The 18,413-nt window shown below is 37.2% G+C and overlaps 1 protein-coding gene across 23 annotated transcripts in view; it reads left to right on the top strand.

Moving 5' to 3' along the window:
• The window catches only part of Ktn1 (kinectin 1), an 84,616-nt gene that overhangs the window by 20,068 nt on the left and 46,135 nt on the right, over positions 1-18,413 (top strand). For 15 of the 23 annotated variants that reach the window (XM_090344977.1, XM_090344978.1, XM_090344998.1 and 12 more), the window contains exons 3-12: positions 318-485; positions 2,387-2,554; positions 4,091-4,221; positions 4,932-5,048; positions 6,733-6,873; positions 8,999-9,105; positions 11,246-11,378; positions 12,152-12,239; positions 15,975-16,141; positions 16,932-17,000. In XM_090344977.1, coding sequence (XP_090201103.1) covers positions 318-485; positions 2,387-2,554; positions 4,091-4,221; positions 4,932-5,048; positions 6,733-6,873; positions 8,999-9,105; positions 11,246-11,378; positions 12,152-12,239; positions 15,975-16,141; positions 16,932-17,000 — 1,289 coding nt within the window. The remainder of the gene's footprint in view (positions 1-317; positions 486-2,386; positions 2,555-4,090; positions 4,222-4,931; positions 5,049-6,732; positions 6,874-8,998; positions 9,106-11,245; positions 11,379-12,151; positions 12,240-15,974; positions 16,142-16,931; positions 17,001-18,413) is intronic. The other 8 variants (XM_090344997.1, XM_090344992.1, XM_090344991.1 and 5 more) reach the window with 1 other exon arrangement.

Raw genomic sequence — 18,413 nt, 5'->3', positions numbered from 1 at the left:
TGTAAGAGGTTGGGAATTATAGTGGTAAGGAGGGTTTTATTGTAAATCTTTTTAAATGATAAGAGTCCTAATTACTATAGGCTGAGTAGGATTGGTAATGCTCTGGAATTGAGATACAAAAGAAGAGGCAAGTATGTTGAAAAACTAGTATAGCAGAATAAGGAAGCTGTAATGAAAAGTTCTTGCTGAGAGTTAAATATCAGATATTCAGATTTTAATGGTAAACCATTTGTAAGAGACATTGATTATTAATTAAAACCTTTCTGATGTATTTATTTTTTGCTATGATGATTTTTTTTTGTTTATGTTTAATAAAGATGACCCAGAGAAAAAGGTAGACACGCTCATGACACCTTCAAAAAAACAAGAAGTCTTACCCTTCCATCAAGAGATTAAACAAGAAGGTGGATCAGGAAAGAAGAAAGTTTCATCAAAGAAACAGAAGACAGAAAATGGTGAAATACATATATGTACACCTAATAAAGGTTAATAGTAGAGAAGTAAATTAGGAGAGGAACCTTGGAAACCTTACATGATTTTGAATTTCCAGTTTTAATGTGTGTTACATGTAATTGAAATTCTAATATGAATCACTCACTTTCTCTTTAGCATTATAGCTTTGTTTTGCTTTAACACATACCGCTGAATAATTATAAATTTGCGGTAAGATTTGACACTTATGCCTTGTAATTAATTATTCTCATTCTTAGTTTTTGAGAAAAATAGCATATAAACTTTATAAAAGAAAAATCGTTCAGAAATACTTTAAATTTTTTCTCCATTTAGCCTTTTGTTATTGACACATTAATTATACATATTAATGAGTTTCACTGTGACATTACATACATGCAAATGTCACATGTTTGTTATATCTACCCTCCCTATAATTCTCTTGTGCCTTTTCTTCTCTCCTTTTCCCCTAGTCACTTTCCTTTTCTCTAAAGTCCCTCTTCTACTTTCAAGTTGTTATTTTTTTTTCCTTTTGGTTTTTCAAATATGAGAAAACACATGTGATACTTATACTTAATATAATATTAAGATTATACTTGATGATATTAGGTAGATTTAGCATTATCCTTCATCCTTGATCATTTCAGTATACAGTTTGCATGTTGGTATGACAAGCATCCTGTTAAAAGGGACAAAGCTTTGTTACATTTTCAGAATTTTTCCAGAGAAAATTTTAAACTTCATGTCCATTAAACAATGCTTTCCAAGTAGTATTGGGTGGTGATATCGGTTAGTGCTTAGAAATAGTAAACATGGAAGGGAAGAAGGTGAAATTTTATTTGCATTAAAATTATCAGATATGAGAAATATTGCCTGAATATACTTGATAATACTAAATATCCATTTTAAGTAAGAGGGAATTATAGAAGCTTTGATAGATAGATTGGAGTGTAGAGAAATTTCCACCTGTGTGTAGAAATTTGTGTCTTTAAACAACAGGTATCAGATTTTGTGTTCAAACTTGTATTGTGGTCTTCACATTTAAAATGAGGATCAAGTCTGGAAATTAGCCATCAGGAAGCTGAAGCAGGAGAGAATCATGAGTTTGAAGACCGCTTGAAATGCGTGGCCATGTCTCCAAAACAAACAAATGGGCCAAATGTGTTGATACACACTTGTAATCCCAGATATTTAGCAGGCAGACATTAGGAGGATTGCAGTTGTAGGCCATCCTGGGGAAAAAGTTAGTGACAGCTCATCTACACTAAGTAGGAAGACTATAGAAGGCCGGCCTTAGGCAAAAATCACTAAAGCCAAAAGGGAATGAATGATTCAAGTGCTTTTCTAAGCAAGCATGAGGCCTGGTACACTAAACACCTCCCACCCCCAAACAAAAACCCAAAACCCAACGACAGAACCCCAGAGACAGTAAGAAATGTAAAAGATTTTCAGGGGATGAGTACTATTCATTTTTTAGATGATTTAAATGATTCACTAGAAAATAAGGATATTGTATTGGTACTTTTGAATTTGGTGAGTGTTTTGACTTTATTGGTGGCAGTACCAGAACCTGAACTTGAGGCCTTACACTCTCAGCTTAAGCTTGCTCATGACTAGTATTCTACTACTTGAATCACATTGTAGCCTGACCTTTTGCTAGTTAATTGGAGTTGAAATTACACAGGGATTTTTTTTCCCTTGTTGGCTTCAATCTTTGATTCTTCAAATCTCAGCCTTGTAAGTAGTTAGGATTACAGGTGTGAACCACCTACCTGCACTTGGCTCTTTTGATATTTGACAAAGAATTTAAAGCTAAATTGCACAAATAGAGATTGGAACATAGCTGCACTTAAAATTAAATTTTAAGCAGGCTTGCATGTTTAATTACTTTTATAAAACCTCTAGTAATTATAATCTTGTTGAACCTTAATTGCAGCCTTGGTAGATGAACCCCTTATTCATGCAACTACTTACATTCCTTTGATGGATAATGCTAATTCAAATCTTGTGGATAAGAGAGAAGTTACTGATTTGATTAAATCTGACCAACTGGAAGGGATCCAGAAATCTGGGTCTAAAAAACTGAAGATAGAAACTGACAAAGGTAATATATACAGTGTCATAATCGGTTAAATTGTAAAATGGCATGTTTGTGGTTTGGTGGGGTTCAGTATGTTCCTATTTTCCTCCTCCTCCTCCTCCTCCTCCTCCTCCTCCTCTTCCTCCTCCTCCTCCTCCTCCTCCTCCTCCTCCTCCTCCTCCTCCTCCTCCAGTCAATGAATTGGGAAAGGTTTAATATAATCCTTATCAGAATCTTGCCAGAAGACTTATTGGTAGTTACCCTTTCAATTTGTAGAATTTGATTTGCTGTAGGTATACAACTATTTTTCCCTTTTTTTTTTTTTTGTGGGTCATGGGGCTTGAACTCTGGGTCTGGACACTGTCCCTGAGCTCTTCAGCTCAAGGCTATCGCCCTACCCTTGAACCATAGCCCCACCTCCTATTTTCTAGTGATTAATTGGATATGAGTCTCTTGGGTGCCTGGGGTGGTTTTGAACCACCATCCCTCGATCTCAGCCTCCTTGTAGTGCCTGGGCTGGCTTTGTACCGTGATCCCTAAATCTCAGCCTCCTGAGTAGCTAGGATGACAGGCATGAGCCACCTTGCCCAACTTCTTTTTCCTTCTTGTGATCTTTTTACCTCCTGCCATTATTTCCTGTGTGATGTATTCCACACCCACTCCCCCACTTTTTGGGGGGGTCAGTTGTGGGGCTTGAACTCAAAGTCTGGGCACTGTCCCTGATCTCTTTTTGATTAAGACTAGTACTCTACCACTTCTGGTTTTCTGGTGGTTAATTGGAAATAAGAGTCTCACAATTTTCTTTCTTGGGCTAGCTTTGAACCTTGATCCTCAGATGCCAGCCCCCTGAGTAGCTAGGATTACAGGTGTGACAGTGCCTGGCTTTTACCCTCCTACTTTACAATGGGAAAAATTTTTAAAGAGCAGCTTTAGATTTATGGCAAAATTGAGTGGGAAGTACAAAGAGTTCCCATGTGCCTTCTTAACCTCATGCGTACACACAAGTTGCCTTTTAAAATTTATGTAGCTGAAGTGTTGAAAGTTCCTTTGGGTTGGATAGGTTGCAGTTCTACCAAGAAGGTGAAGTTAGTGCCTAATATAGAGACCCCTGGGAGACTAGAAATGGATGAATTCTGAATGTATTTCATGAATACACTTTTAGTGTCAGAATTGCTTGTAAATATTTGATCTTCATTGAATCAGATTTCACTTTTTAAATTATGCTAGAGCTTCTTTATTCATCTGTGGGATTTAGTTTATCTCTTGGGATTACTAAACTTAAATGAGGACGTTTTATATACATTTGATACTTACAGTAGCACATACTGGAGTTTTCTCATTCTGAAGTTTGTGTAGTCATTTACTTGATGTAATTATTTCATAGTGCAGAGGAAAAATACACTGTTCCCCCTTTGCCTAGAATATTTATTGTTATTTGACCTGAAGTATAAGTCTATTTTTTCTTGGCTATTAACTTTCTGGGCCAGAAATTCTTGTTTTTTATTTTTGCTGAATTTATTTCTTCTACCTCTAACAATTTTGTTTTTTTTTTTAATTAAGAAAATGCAGAAGTAAAATTTAAAGATTTTCTTCTGTCCTTGAAGACTATGATGTTTTCTGAAGATGAGGCTCTTTGTGTTGTAGACTTGCTGAAAGAGAAGTCAGGTGTAATACAAGATGCTTTAAAGAAGGTAAGCTTATATCTTGATTTTGGTGAACAGTTTGGAAGTCCATCAACTAAGACTTCAGCCAGAGGAACCTTGTTATTGCCTATTCCTGTCTCTTAACACCCTGAATCATAATCACGAGTAAAAGTTATAGAAACTTACAAGAAGTCTACTTACTTGAGACTTTGCATTTGTTCCTTGTGTCACACGAGGGATTATTGGTTTTATCTTCTGTGAAATGCTTGTTAACTTGAGAAACTAAATACCCATGGAACCTCTGTAGCATATTGCATGCTCTGATAGGATTGTTACGCTCCTGGGAGGGTTTGGGCTTCACTTTTTGGCAGTCTTTTTTAGTATTGTATTGTGATTATAAATACATTATTGTTTCATTGGAGGTAGGTTGGAGGTAGGTTGTGTTTTGGTTTCATATTCTTTTAATCTTCTAGAAGGAAAAGAAAGGAAATTGCCAATTTTGACTTTATGCTGAAAACTAGAAGTCTTATAATTCTTTGTAAAAATGTGTTTCTTGATATGTAGTTCTTGACTGATGGGTAATTTTAGATGAATGTTATAATTTTCCTACATTTTGCCATTTATTCGGTCACTTTACTTTGTGTTCTGTGCATAGACCTGTACACAGACCCAAGAATACTTGATTTTAGATTATTTCATTTATAATTTTAATTAGCTGTTTCAACTAATACTGATTCTGTATTGATGTCTTATTGTAGTCAAGTAAAGGAGAATTGACTGCACTTCTGCATCAGCTTCAGGAAAAGGACAAATTGCTTGTTGCTCTTAAGGAAGACGCTGCGTCTACAAAGGATCGCTGTAAACAGTTAACCCAGGTAAAAACATTCTTATATTCAAGGGATATGTCCTAAATAAAAGTGAAAGTGCAAACATTGCCACTACTCCCTGACTTCATTATTTGTATAATAAATTTTTACCAAAATATTCTTTTTCAAAATTTTTGTAGTAAATTTTCTCATTCATGATGTTATAACGTATGTTATAGTTGAATTATTAGTTTAAAATAGATACTTATTAGATACCTTTATTTCATGCCATCAGAAGCATTCTGTTGGGAGGCATGGGAATGTATTTTAAAATAGATCTGACCTATATCTGTTCTCTATAGAAGCACAAAACTTGATGTAATCATTTTTTTTTTTTGCCAGTCCTAGGGCTTGAACTCAAGGCCTACCACCTAATGAAGCACAGCACCGCTTCTGGATTTTTTTTTTTTTTTTTTGCCAGTCCTGGGCTTGAGCTTAGAGCCTGAGCAATGTCCTTGGACTTTCTCAAGGCTAGAGCTCTACCACTTGTGCTCTCTGTATGTGGTACCGAGGAATCAGACCCGGGTCTTCATGCATGCTAGGCAAGCACTCTATCACTAGGCCAAACTCCCGGTCCCGCTTCTGGTTTTTTTTCTGTGTATGTGGTACCGAGGAATCAAACACGGTCTTTGTGTATGCTAAGCAAGCACACTGCTACTAGGCCAAACTCCAGACATAACTTGATATAATCTTGTTTAGCTTCAATTTATGAGATAGATGAAAAGCATTCATAGAAGTTATTTATGAACGGTATATTTATAATTTTTTTTCTAGTTGTGGGACTTGAGCTCAAGGCCTGAGCACTGTCCTTAGACTTTTCTCAAGGCTAGAGCTAGCTCTACCATTTGAGCCACACACCACTTCCCAGCTTTTTTCTGTGTGTGTGGTTCTGAGGAATTGAACCCAGGTCTTTATGCATGCCAGGCAAGCACTCTAACCACTAGGCCAGACTCCGGCCCTTATATTTCTAATTTTTTTTTTTTTTTGCCAGTCCTGGGCTTGAGCTCAGGGCCTGAGTACTGTCCTTGGGCTTTTCTCAAGGCTGCCCTAAGCCATCGCACCAGTTCTGGCTTTTTCTATGTATGTAGTACTGAGGAATCGGACCCGGGTCTTTGTGCATGCTAGGCAGGTACTTTACCACTACACCAAACTCCTGGCCCTATATTTATAATTTTTAAACAACTTTTTCAAATCCCATTTTAGTTTGGAAGGAGAGAAAACAAGACAAAACAGTAACAACAACAACAACAAAAAGAACCAAACTTTTTTTCTAGACCTTTTTCATTATCCCCCAAAAAAGAACAGGTCCTTGAGAGTCATAACTAACTTTTAAATTTAAATATGTTTTTAGTATTCAAAGTAGAGTACAGGATTAATTCTAGGCTCACAGTGTTTTAACTTTTAAACCAAAAAAGCAGTGTATTTTTTAAAGAATTCTGTGGCAAAATGCTTATAAATGATACTGATTTGTCTGAAATTAGCTAACAGGTTGACTTAGGATTTTTATGTCTTGTTTTCCTATGAAACCTTTGATTTTTGCTTTTTGAACACCTTTCAGGCATTCATGATAAGTTTACTAATGTCAAAAGGTTTTTTTTTGTTGTTGTTGTTGCTGTTGCTGTTAAGGCCTATAGTAACATTCAAATAAGTTCTTCACAGTTTTTTCTTTGTATGCCCCCCTCCCCCAACCAAGGAGCTGATGACCGAGAAAGAAAGAAGCAATGTGGTTATGGCAAGGATGAAAGAGCGCATTGGAACATTGGAAAAGGAACATAATGTATTTCAAAACAAAATGCATGTCAGTTATCAAGAGACTCAACAGATACAGATGAAGGTATATTTTCATTTTTTTGGAAATTAGATAAAATGAATCCGTTTAGTTAAGAGACTTTAAAGTGTCTTCTATATGCAAGATATTTTGCTGGGCCATTGACATAGAGTTGCTAGTCAAATTCACTCCTCATTCTTAGATAAATTTTCAGGTTAGGGATGAGGTAGAGAGATTGGAAGTAGATAACGAAATAAATTATGAAAATAGATGTAACATTACTTACTATGGAGCCATGGAGAGAGGAGGAAGGAAAAAGCTAAGGTGTGATTATATACTGTTGAATTTTTTTTAATTTTTTTGCTAGTCCTGGGCCCTGAACTCAGGGCCTGAGCACTGTCCTTGGACTTTCTCAAGACTAGAGCTCTACCACTTGAGCCACAGCATCATTTCCAGCTTTTTTTCTATGTATGTGGTACCAAGGAATCGAACCTGGGTCTTCGTGCATGCTGGGCAAGCACTCTACCACAAGGCCAAACTCACGACCCCTACTGTTGAATTTTTGAATTGGGCATTGTAAAGCCTGAATGAATAAAGGGTACCAGTGTAAGTGCTCCTTAGTATGATTCTTCAGTTGTACACCTAAGGATAATGACTTTTATGTGTCTTAGGATCCAGGATTATGTTTTCACTTTGTACGAAACAGAGTAAGAGTTCTGGGAATTGGAAACTAGGATAGGAATGAAGAAGAGAAAGATCTACAGTTTTAAAAGAGAGGCAAATGGTAGTGATGATCGTACAATAATGATGATATGTTTATAACTGCTGAACTTTATATTGTGACAATGATGTAGCTCAGTAGTAAAGGGCTTGCTTACTTAAGATGTAAGTCAGATTCTCATCACCCTAAAGAAGATTGATATGCCAGGCCCCAGTGGCTCATACCTGTAACCTAGCTACTCAGAAGGCTGAGATCTGAGGATTAAGATTCTGAGCCAGCCTGGGTAGAAAGTCCAGTTTTGGAGATTAAATCACAGAAAAAGCTGGAAGTGGTGCTATGGCTCAAATGGTAGAGTGCTAGCCTTAAACAAAAACAAGGACACAGGGAAAGCACCCAGGGCCAGAGTTCAAGCTCCAGGATCAACCCCTTCCCTCCCCCCTAAAAATAATTAATACGTTAGTAATTTTTGGGGGGCGGGGGTCAGTCATGGGACTTGAACTGTGGGCCTGAGCATTGTCCTTGAGCTCTTCAGCTCAAGGCTACCTCCTTGAGCCCATAGTGCCACTTCTGGTTTTCTGATTATTGAAAGTAAGAGTTTCACAGACTTTAGTGTCTGGACTGGCTTTGAACCGTGATCCTTAGATCTCAGACTCCTAAGTGGTTAGGATTACAGGTGTGAGCCATGGTGTCTGGCATATTAATACATTTTATAGTATGCTTATAATTACTAACAGTCAGGATATTTTTCAGGTAGATTTTTGTATCTAATTATGTTTCAATTTCTGACTTACTATCAGTGCATTTGAGTGTGTTTTCCGATTTTAAACTTTAGGTAATTGAACACTTTCATTTAAAAGTATTGCTAATAGCAAACTGACAGGGAGAGAGGCTTAGTCCTCTATTGAGTAGGAAAGACTGAAATAGTCTTTTAGTTTGAAATTAGTCTGAATTAAAGTAACGGTTAACCTTATTTTTGATTCTACTTGTTTCTATTTATATTTGTTAGTAAAAAATAATTCTTCAAATATGTTTATATGTACCTGAATGATTCAGATTTTATTCTGCATACTTTGTTATATTCTCATGATAATAAAGTTTCTTCTAAATAAGTAGCTTTTGGGCCAGGTATAGTGGCCCATAGCCTTCTTATCAAATGGAGACAGATCTCTGTTGGAGGCTGTGGGAAACGGTGGGGAGAATAAGAGGCTAGATGGAGGAGAGGATTAATGAGCTCATATCTTAAATAACAAACTGGCAGAGAGGCATGCACATCTGTATTTCTAGCTGCTAAGGAAGTAGAAATTATTTCCTGATGCCAGCAAAAACTTTTAGACCTTGCCTGAAAATGGACTAAAAGCAGGAAGAGTAGGCACATAGTTCAAGAGGCACTGAATTCAGTACTCAATACTGGATGTTGGGGAGAAAAGTAGCTTTTTCAGTTGTTTTCTAAATCTTATTTGTATAAAACAGTTTCAACAAGTTCGAGAGCAGATGGAAGCAGAGATAGCACACTTGAAGCAAGAAAATGGTATATTGAGAGATGCAGTCAGCAATACTACAAACCAGCTGGAAAGCAAGTATGTTTCTAATGTTTTAAGTTAAATTTGGGTATTTTTTAAATTATAAAGTTGATGTGCAGAGGGGTTACAGTTACATCAGTCAGGAAATGAGTGCATTTATTTTTAGAATACTTTCTTAAAAATCATCAAAACAATGTCTGATAGTAATTCATTAAACTTGTTTCTTACATTTGCTTCTAAAATTGAGTTACTTTTTATAAACAATTCTAGCTGCATCTAAACTACATATATGTGTATATTAATGAATCTGTACCTCTTTTTTTTTTTTTTTTTGCCAGTCCTGTCTTGAACTCAGGGCCTGAGCACTGTCCTTGGGCTTTCTCAAGGCTAGAGCTCTACCACTTTAGCCACAGCACCACTTCAAGCTTTTTTTTTAAGTATGTGGTACTGAGGAATCAAACTCTGCTTTTCGTGCATGCTAGGCAAGCCCTCTACCACTAGGCCGAACTCCCTGCCCAAGAATCTATATCTTTCTTTCTCCTCCCTCCCCTCCCCTCCCCTCCCCTCCCCTCCCCTCCTCTCCCCTCCTCTTCTCTCCCCTCCCTTCTGCTCCCCTTTCTTTCATTTTTGTGGGTCATGATCTGGCCTGGGCACTCTTCCTGAGCTCTTCAGCTCAAGGCTAGCACCCCACCTCTGAGCTCTTCAACTCAAGGCTACCACCCTACCCTTGAGCTAAGCCCCACTTTCTGTTTTCGAGAGGCTAATTAGAGATAAGAGTCTCTGGTCCTTTTGTGCCCAGGCTGGCTTTGAACCTTGATCCTCAGATCTCAGCCTCTTGACTAGCTAGGATTATAGGCGTGAGCCACCAGCGGCTCTATACCTTTGTATGTATGTTATATGCAATATTACTTCTGCTAGTGGAACAGTGTGATAATTTATCAGACTGAATTTTAAGTTGGTTTTTTTTTTTTTTTTTTTTTTTTTTTTGCCAGTCCTGGGCTTGAGCTCAGGGCCTGAGCACTGTCCTTGGACTTTCTCAAGGCTAGAGCTCTACCACTTGAGCCTCAGCACCACTTCCGGCTTTTTGCTATGTATGTGGTACCGAGGAATTGAACCCGGGTCTTCATGCATGCTAGGCAAGCACTTTAACCACTAGGCCAAACTCCCGGCCCCAGACTGAATTTTAAGTTTGAAACCATACTTTCCCACTACAGTATTCTCTGACTTCATTATTCTGAGTAGTACATGGTATTGCTAATTTTAGAAGCTTACTTTTGAGTCCTACCTCTAAAAGATTATGATCCAGTGGCTCTCAGGTGATGTTCAGTAGTCTGCAAGTGAAGACACATTCCTGTAAATAAGATCTGATAAAAATGGTTCTTACGCCATTTGAGAAAAATATTTAAAGCTGAGCGCCGTGGCCCATGCCAATAATCTTAGCTTACATAGGATGCTTAAATCTGAGGCTCTTGGTTTGAAACCAGCACAGGTGGGAAAGTCCTTCGGATTCTAATTAGCCACCCAAAAAGCGGGGAGTGAAGTTACAGTTCAAGTGGTAGCTTTTAGGTCCTGAGTTCAAGCCCCAGAACTGGTCTGTGTGCGTGCACACACACATACACACAATTCTATTTAAGTAGTTATATAAAGGAATTTCAGCTTAGCATGTCAGTTTGAGTTTTTGATGACTGTCATTTCTTTCATCTTTCTCACCCCATCCGTTGTTCCTCCTTATCTCACCCAGTCCCACCAAGAGTACTTTTCTATAGAAGCTTGTATAGTTATACAGAAATAATAAGCACTCCATCTTCCTATTATTTATTTATTGTTCAATAACACATTTATTGTATTAGAACTAAAAAATGTTCTTTCTCTGGGTAACCAGAATAGTCCAGTTGAAATGAATTGATTGAGCTTATTAAGTTTCTAGAAGAGAAGTTTAAGGATGACATTGTCTAGTCATACTTATGAGTTTGTGATCACCCATTTTTCTTGATATTTTATGTTGATTCTTAGAAATTATGTAATCATTATTATAATTATGTATGAATTTCTGTCACCCCAGCTTGATTATTATTAGTTGTGTTCATTTTTTCTGTCAGAATTACCAGTTCAGCAAAACTAACATACAATATGCTGCATTTGTTCATTATGTGTATGTGTAATAATAAAAGGTTTCTAATCTAGTTACTGTTTTCAGGCAGTCTGCAGAACTAAATAAACTACGCCAGGACTATGCAAGGTTGGTCAATGAGCTGACTGAGAAAACAGGAAAGCTACAGCAAGAAGAAGTTCAAAAGAAGAATGCTGAACAAGCAGTCACCCAGTTGAAGGTAATAATTGTCATTTTTATCCCTTTATGAGTAATCGATATTTTACTCAATGACCTAAGTGCATGTTTTAACAATTTGAGGTTGAATGAGACCCATAGCTAAAGTGCGTTGGCTATACAGAAGTGTCTTGATGAAGGAATTAAAAACAAACTTGAATTTGAAACCATAGACTGAAGATAGGGAGCTAGCATGAATAAGTATTGGAGTACAATTTCACATATGAGGGTATGTAAGGCCTAAATGTATGAGGAAAATGTCAAATGGCTTAAATTATCTTCTAACATCTTTCATTCATAACTTGAATATCTTTAGAATATTGGATTTTGTTATTAATTTTCCTTTTAATTGAAAATAAAAACAAGTGCTGCTGCAGTGGCTTATATTTGAGCTACAATAAACAAAAATAATCCTGAACTATATTTTCAGACACCACAATGGTACTTGATAGAATGCTGTGTTCACACTGAAGATGTGTGAAATTTCTCAGGAGTAGTAGATTGATTTTTCTCATATGTACTCTAGAGCTGTATACATTATCTTTTCTTTTTCTGGTGCTGGTTCTAGGACTTGGGTTTGGGGTGCTTTGTGTGATCTTTATTGCTCAGGGCAACTTGAGCCATAGTTCCACTTCTTGTTGGCAGATTATGAATATTATGGTTTATTAAAATATAGAAGACACTGTTCTAAATGATGCAAGTAGAAGATGCCTGGTTCCTTTTTAAAAGTTGAAATCTGTGTTGGTGCAGATTTATCCTTTCCTTTTAAATACCCAGGTTCAGTTACAAGAAGCTGAGAGAAGATGGGATGAAGTTCAAAGCTACATTAGGAAGCGAACAGCAGAACATGAGGCAGCGCAGCAAGGTAAGGGACAAGGCATTCACGTAAGCTATACATACAACTTATTGTCCATCTGTGAGGAAGAATGTATTTGGCATTTTGGTTTCTTTTACTGCAGTAAAAATAGCTGTTGCCCTTTCAGTTTATTTCTTTGACTTTCTAGGTGCTTTTAAAGTAAATAATCCACTAGTTTTGCCAAGTTGGAGGAAAAATTTCAGAACTTATTAGGGTAATAGAAACCTAGCTGTAGATGTTTACTTTGGCAGCCTTGGATTTGACTCTTCACTTTTTTTTTTTTTTTTTTTTTTTTTTGCCACTCCTGGGCTTGGGCTCAGGGCCTGAGCACTGTCCTTGGACTTTCTCAAGGCTAGAGCTCTACCACTTGAGCCTTAGCACCACTTCGGGCTTTTTTCAATGTATGTGGTACTGAGGAATCGAACCCGGGTCTTCGTGCATGCTAGGCAAGCACTCTACCACTAGGCCAAACTCCCAGTCCCGACTCTTTTTGTATCTAAGAAAAGATTCATAAGTCGTGCACTGGTCGCTCAGGCCTGTAATCCTATCTGCTTAGGAGGCTCAGATCCTGAGGATCACAACTCAAAGCCAGTCTGGGCAGGAAAGACCATGCATCTGTTACCTCCAAATGACCACCAGAAAACTGAAAATGACTCCAAGTGGTAGAGTGCTGGGCTTGAGCAAAAATCTTGGGGCCAGTGCCTAGGTCTTGAGTTCAAGCCCCATGACTGACCAAGGGCAAAATTTTCTTTTCACCCTTCTGTTAGGAAGAGAATAGCTGTCAGAAGATTAACTACCTATTTAATAAATGTTAACTTCTGTTTACTCTTCATAATTTGAAGGCTCCATCTTGAAGATAATGGAGCTTGTGTTCTGTGTGTTGTTGTCTCTCCTGTTCTCTTTCTCTCATAAAAGAGAAAGCTAACTAGTATATAGTTCCAAATAATAGGATAGATGGGATTTTTGAGTCATTAGACTTTTGGTTTTGTCTTAATCCTCTATCTCTAGAATAACTGTCTTGTTTAATGTTTAAGTGTACAGAAGGTATGTGAAGGCCTGTTTCTTTTTTCTGTTTTCTCTTTTATTCTAGTCCTAGGGCTTGCACTCAGGGCCTAGACTTTGTTCCTGAACTTCTTTTGCTCAAAGCTAGTGCTCTACCACTTGAGCCATAGCTCCACTTGTAGCCGTTGGTCATTAATCAGAGAGAACAGTCTCATAGGCTTTCCTGCCCAGGATGGCTTTGAACAGTGATCTTTAGATCTCAGCCTCCTGAGTAGCTAGGATTATGGGTGTGAGCCACCTGTACCCTACCTTGTTTCCTTTTTTGCCAGTCCTGGGCTTGAGCTCAGGGCATGAACCCTGTTCTTGGACTTTCTCAAGGCTAGAGCTCTACCACTTGAGCCTCAGCACCACTTCCGGCTTTTTTCTATGTATGTGGTACCGAGGAATTGAACCCAGGTCTTAGTGCATGCTAGGCAAGCACTTTACCACTAGGCCAAACTCCCGGCCCCCCTTGTTTCCTTGTTTAAGGTTGATGTTTCATGTTTTTTGAGTGAAACACAGAAATCTTGCTTAAAAGGATTAAAACTATAAGTGGTATAACTATAGACAATAAAATGTCTTACTAGATGCAATCAATTTGAATTTTTCCCTTTCACATTTAGTGTTTTTTACTTCGTATTTCTAAGCGAACATAATATCAGTCCTTACACTCGTCTCTCTTAATAAAGTCTGATTTCCTATTGGAGAAAATGAGGACTTAATATAATATTTCCTACCTGCCTGTTTGTCATTGTCCTGAATAGTTAATGTATGTTTTTGATTATATAAATATGGATTATACAGTGTGTATAAGAGAATGCTTAGCTATATATAAAACTGATTACTGGCTGTTTATTTTCTGGGGTTAATTAATTGCTTTATTCCTATTTAATCTTTTGTTTTAAAGTTTAAACATTTACCATTTTTTTCTTTACTCTCACACCCAGCCTAACTTACCCAACTCAGTATATCTCCCATCCTTATGTTCTTCAGCATACTAACCCTGAAAGGACTTTTAAAAGTTTTTCCTGGCTGTAGCCCTTGTTCAGTCTCAGTTTTCTTGTTCTAGTATTTGGTGCATTAGGTTGGCTCCATAGCTGACTTCTTGAGATTGCTTTTGTTTTTCTGCTCTTTTTTCTGGATCTGTTGTACTTTCTTGCCTTTCTCCTTCATTTTGTAAAGTACTTTTTTTTTTTTTTGCCTGAGAGTATGCTGAGAAATATATTTGTAGATGGCCTATATAATGAAAGCATCTTTATTCTCTCTTCAGGATGTAACTGGTGTATTTACTGGATGTCAAATCATAAATTGGAAATAATTTTGTCTACAGTATTTGGAAGGCATTACTTTAATTTTTAAGCTTTTACTATTGGTAATTTGAAATTATGTTGTTCTAAGTTCTAAGTTCCATCCCAAATGTAACCACTGTGTGCTTAAGTTTTAGGTCAAGTTTAAGTCCAATTGTGTTGCTTCTGTCTTTCTCCAAACATAAGATAGAGAGTTGCACACATGTAAACGTTTCTCCTATCTTTTTATCTATGGTCATGGTAGTGGTCTTCCCTACTTTCTGCTTTTTAACTTGTAGACGGAATGGGCCAGTGAGGCAGCTCTCCTAATACCTCATACATCTCCTGTCACTAGCCTTTCTTGGTTTTAGAGCAATTTTTTTGTTGTTGTTATTGTTGTTGTTCCTCTATTGTGCCAAGCTAGTAGTTGTTTTAACATTTACTTTCTCTTCTTTTATTGTGAAATGAAATTAAGATAGTTCATACTTCTCAGTTTCCTAGTTCTTTTTTTAAAGTCATTTCTGTGAAATAGACAGAAATGTTACCCATCATTTTAAATCAAGCATTTGCTAACCTTCAGACAATAGATTTCTTCAGGATTTTTCTTTGTAGCAAGGTACAGAGTATTTTAAGGTATCAGAGTTCAGAGAATTTAGAAGGTACTCAAATAGTTTTACCAAGTAACATTGGGGAAATAGAAAGTATGGCCAAGAAATGGTAAAACAGTTTAAAAAAAAAAATCTGTGTTCCCATCTAGGACTCTCCTAGCAGAGGATTACAGTAGCTCAAAACTTAGATATATAAGGTCACATAGGATGAGACTAAATGAAAGGAGCTCTAGGATATGGAAACCAGAGCTTTATCGTGTGTGATTGTTGTTCTTAATGTATTGTGTTATCTCTTCTCTCTTTTCTTTTTTTCTTTCTTTTTTGCACTTATGATTAATCTGTTACTGTATCTGACTTTGTTACATGGTATATTGTACATACCTTTGTTTATTTGAAATAGGAAAGGGAAGGGGGGGCAAACAAGATGATTAGGGGAGGGAAATGGGGACAAAAACATGAGAAGGGGTATCAATGTGTGACAAGTAATGCACCTACTACCTGATGTAATTGTAACCCCTCTATACATTATCTCAACAACAGCAAAAAAATCTGTGTCCCATTTAGAATATATAATGTATGCACACCTTTGAGTATAGTTCTGGATATACATAAAAGTGATCTCTGGTTTTGAAAAGCTTTTCTAGCAAAATACATACAATACAATATGGCAGGTACTCTGATGAAAGCAAAATTAATCTGTTGAGGGAGCATTCAAGAAGGGAAATAGATGGATTTGATGAAGTTTACCAGAGAGACAACTCCTAGAAAAGGAATGAAGAGATTTTATAAGATGTAATATTTTGTTACAGATTTGCAGAGTAAATTTGTGGCCAAAGAAAATGAAGTCCAGAGTCTGCATAGTAAACTTACAGATACCTTGGTCTCAAAACAACAGTTGGAGCAAAGACTAATGCAGCTAATGGAATCAGAGCAAAAAAGAGTGAACAAAGAAGAGTCTCTACAAATGCAAGTTCAGGTATCATTTTTACTTCTATGAAAGTAAAGATTAAATGTTGTGTATGTAAAAGCGGGAGTAAGGTATATTTTATTCTAATTACAACTTATCTTACCCAGTATGTTTTTGAATATGTGGTTTCCACAGTTTCAGACTCTTTGTAACAACAGTAAAAACGTACCTCATAAATTAACTCAGAAAAGAATGTTTAGCCATTGTCTTTTTTTGGCTTGAACACAGGGTCAAGACTTCCTCTGTTTCTGAGCCACACCTTCACATTTTGTATTGCTGTTTTTTTTTTTGTTTTTTGTTTTTTCTGCCAGTCCTGGGATTTGAACTCAGGGCCTGAATACTGCCCTTGGGCTTTCCTCAAAGCTAGAACTCTACCACTTGAGTCTCAGCACCACTTCCGGCTTTTTCTATGTATGTGGCACTAAGGAATTGAACCCAGGTCTTTGTGCATGCTAGGCAAGCACTCTACCACTACGCCAAACTCCTGGCCCCTGCCCTGGTTATTTTTGAGATAGGTAGGGTCTTGCTTTCTGCTTGGATATATGCCCTAGACAACTGTCTGCCTATTTTATGCTTCTGAAGAAAGGGCCCTGGGAACTAACTTTGTCCTGGCTGGCTTTAAATAGTGATTCTACTGATCTGAGGTTCTAAATTAACTAGAATTACAAAATCATTGTTTTAAATAAGAAAAACTAAAATTGCCTGAAGAAAAGGAATTGGTAAGTCACTTTGTTTTTAATCATTGAGGTTTTTATTAATAGCACGCTCATTCCTTCTCTTTGGTTGTTATTTATAAAAGGATATTTTGGAGCAGAATGAAGCTTTGAAAGCTCAAATTCAGCAATTCCATTCCCAGATAGCAGCTCAGGTAATGACTTTAAAAAATTGTTTATTGTTAATTATGACTTCTCAGCCATTTAAACAATCATTTAGCAAGCATTAGATTAATAATTGGGAGACTAGTCATTGTGTCAGCAAAAGATGATCCTGAGTATTCCAAACATTCAGTATTAAGCATAATGCTATGGGAAAACTCAAAGAAACTCAAGTATTAATTAACTGGAGAGCATTATAGAGCTCTTATTATATTCTGAAGAAAGTGTCTGCAAGCCTTTTATAAAACAAGAGGAGCTAGGTATGGTGATCCATGCCAGTAATCCTAGCTACTCTGAAGGCTAAGATCTCAGGGTCTTGCTTCAAAGCCATCCTGGTGCTTGAATTTGGCCTGGGTGCTGTCCTTGAGCTCTTCAGTTCAACGCTGCCACCCTACCCTTGAGCTAAGCCCCACTTCTTGTTTTCTGGAGGTTAATTGGAGATAAGATCCTCAGATCTCAGCCTCCTGTGTACTTAGGATTACAGGCATGAGCCACCAAGCTCAGCAAGACTTGGGACTCTTTATCTCCAATTAACCATTAGAAAACTGGAAGTAGTGCTGTGGCTCAAGGGATAGGGCGGTAGCCTTGAGCTGAAGAGCTCAGGGACAACATCTAGGCCCAGAGTTCAAGCCTGATGATTGACCCCCCCCCCAAAAAAAAAAAATAAATAAAAGAGGAATTGGTTAAGTGGTGTCTGGAACAATGGCTTATTAAAGATGTTCGTAAAATACTAACATGGGGAAAAAGAACAGTCTCATATACTACATAGGTAGTATGAATTAACCATAGCTTTCAGATTATATTCAGAAAAAGAATCTTTCAAATTAGTGGTAAGTGATCCAAAGATGTTCTTCAGCAATATTTATTGTTTTATGACATTCTTTATTGATAGACTTTAGAATATAAGTGGTATAACATTAAGGAAAAAAGAATGAGAACTTGATTCCATAATATACATACTGTAAATTTTAGTACAACTTGAAAGTTATAAAAGTTTATAGGGGCCAGGAGTTTGGCCCAGTGGTAGACTGCTTGCCTAGCATGCATAAAGACCCCGGATAGATTCCTCAGTACCAAATATATAGGAAAAAAGTGGCTCAAGTGGTAGAGCTTTGCCCTTGAGAAAGCCTAAGGACAGTGCTCAGGCCCTGAGTTCAACGCCTAGGACTGGCCAAAAACAACAAAAAAAAATTGTTTATAGCAAAAATACTAGCTTGAAAAGGGTGACTTTTCTGTTTGAATGTGTGCGTGTGTGTGTGCTTTTTTTTTTTTTTTTTTGCCAGTCCTGGGCCTTGAACTCAGTGCCTGGGCACTGCCCTTGGGCTTTGTCAAAACTAGAGCTCTACCAGTTGAGCCACAGCACCATTTCTGGCTTTTTTCTATGTATGTGGTTCTGAGGACTCAAA

This window comes from Megascapheus bottae, chromosome 14 (genome assembly GCF_031878675.1).
Source record: "Megascapheus bottae isolate mThoBot1 chromosome 14, mThoBot2.hap1, whole genome shotgun sequence".
NCBI lineage: Eukaryota > Metazoa > Chordata > Mammalia > Rodentia > Geomyidae > Megascapheus > Megascapheus bottae.
The sequence above is the reverse complement of the archived record's forward strand: the minus strand, read 5'-3'. Positions and strand labels throughout refer to the sequence as shown.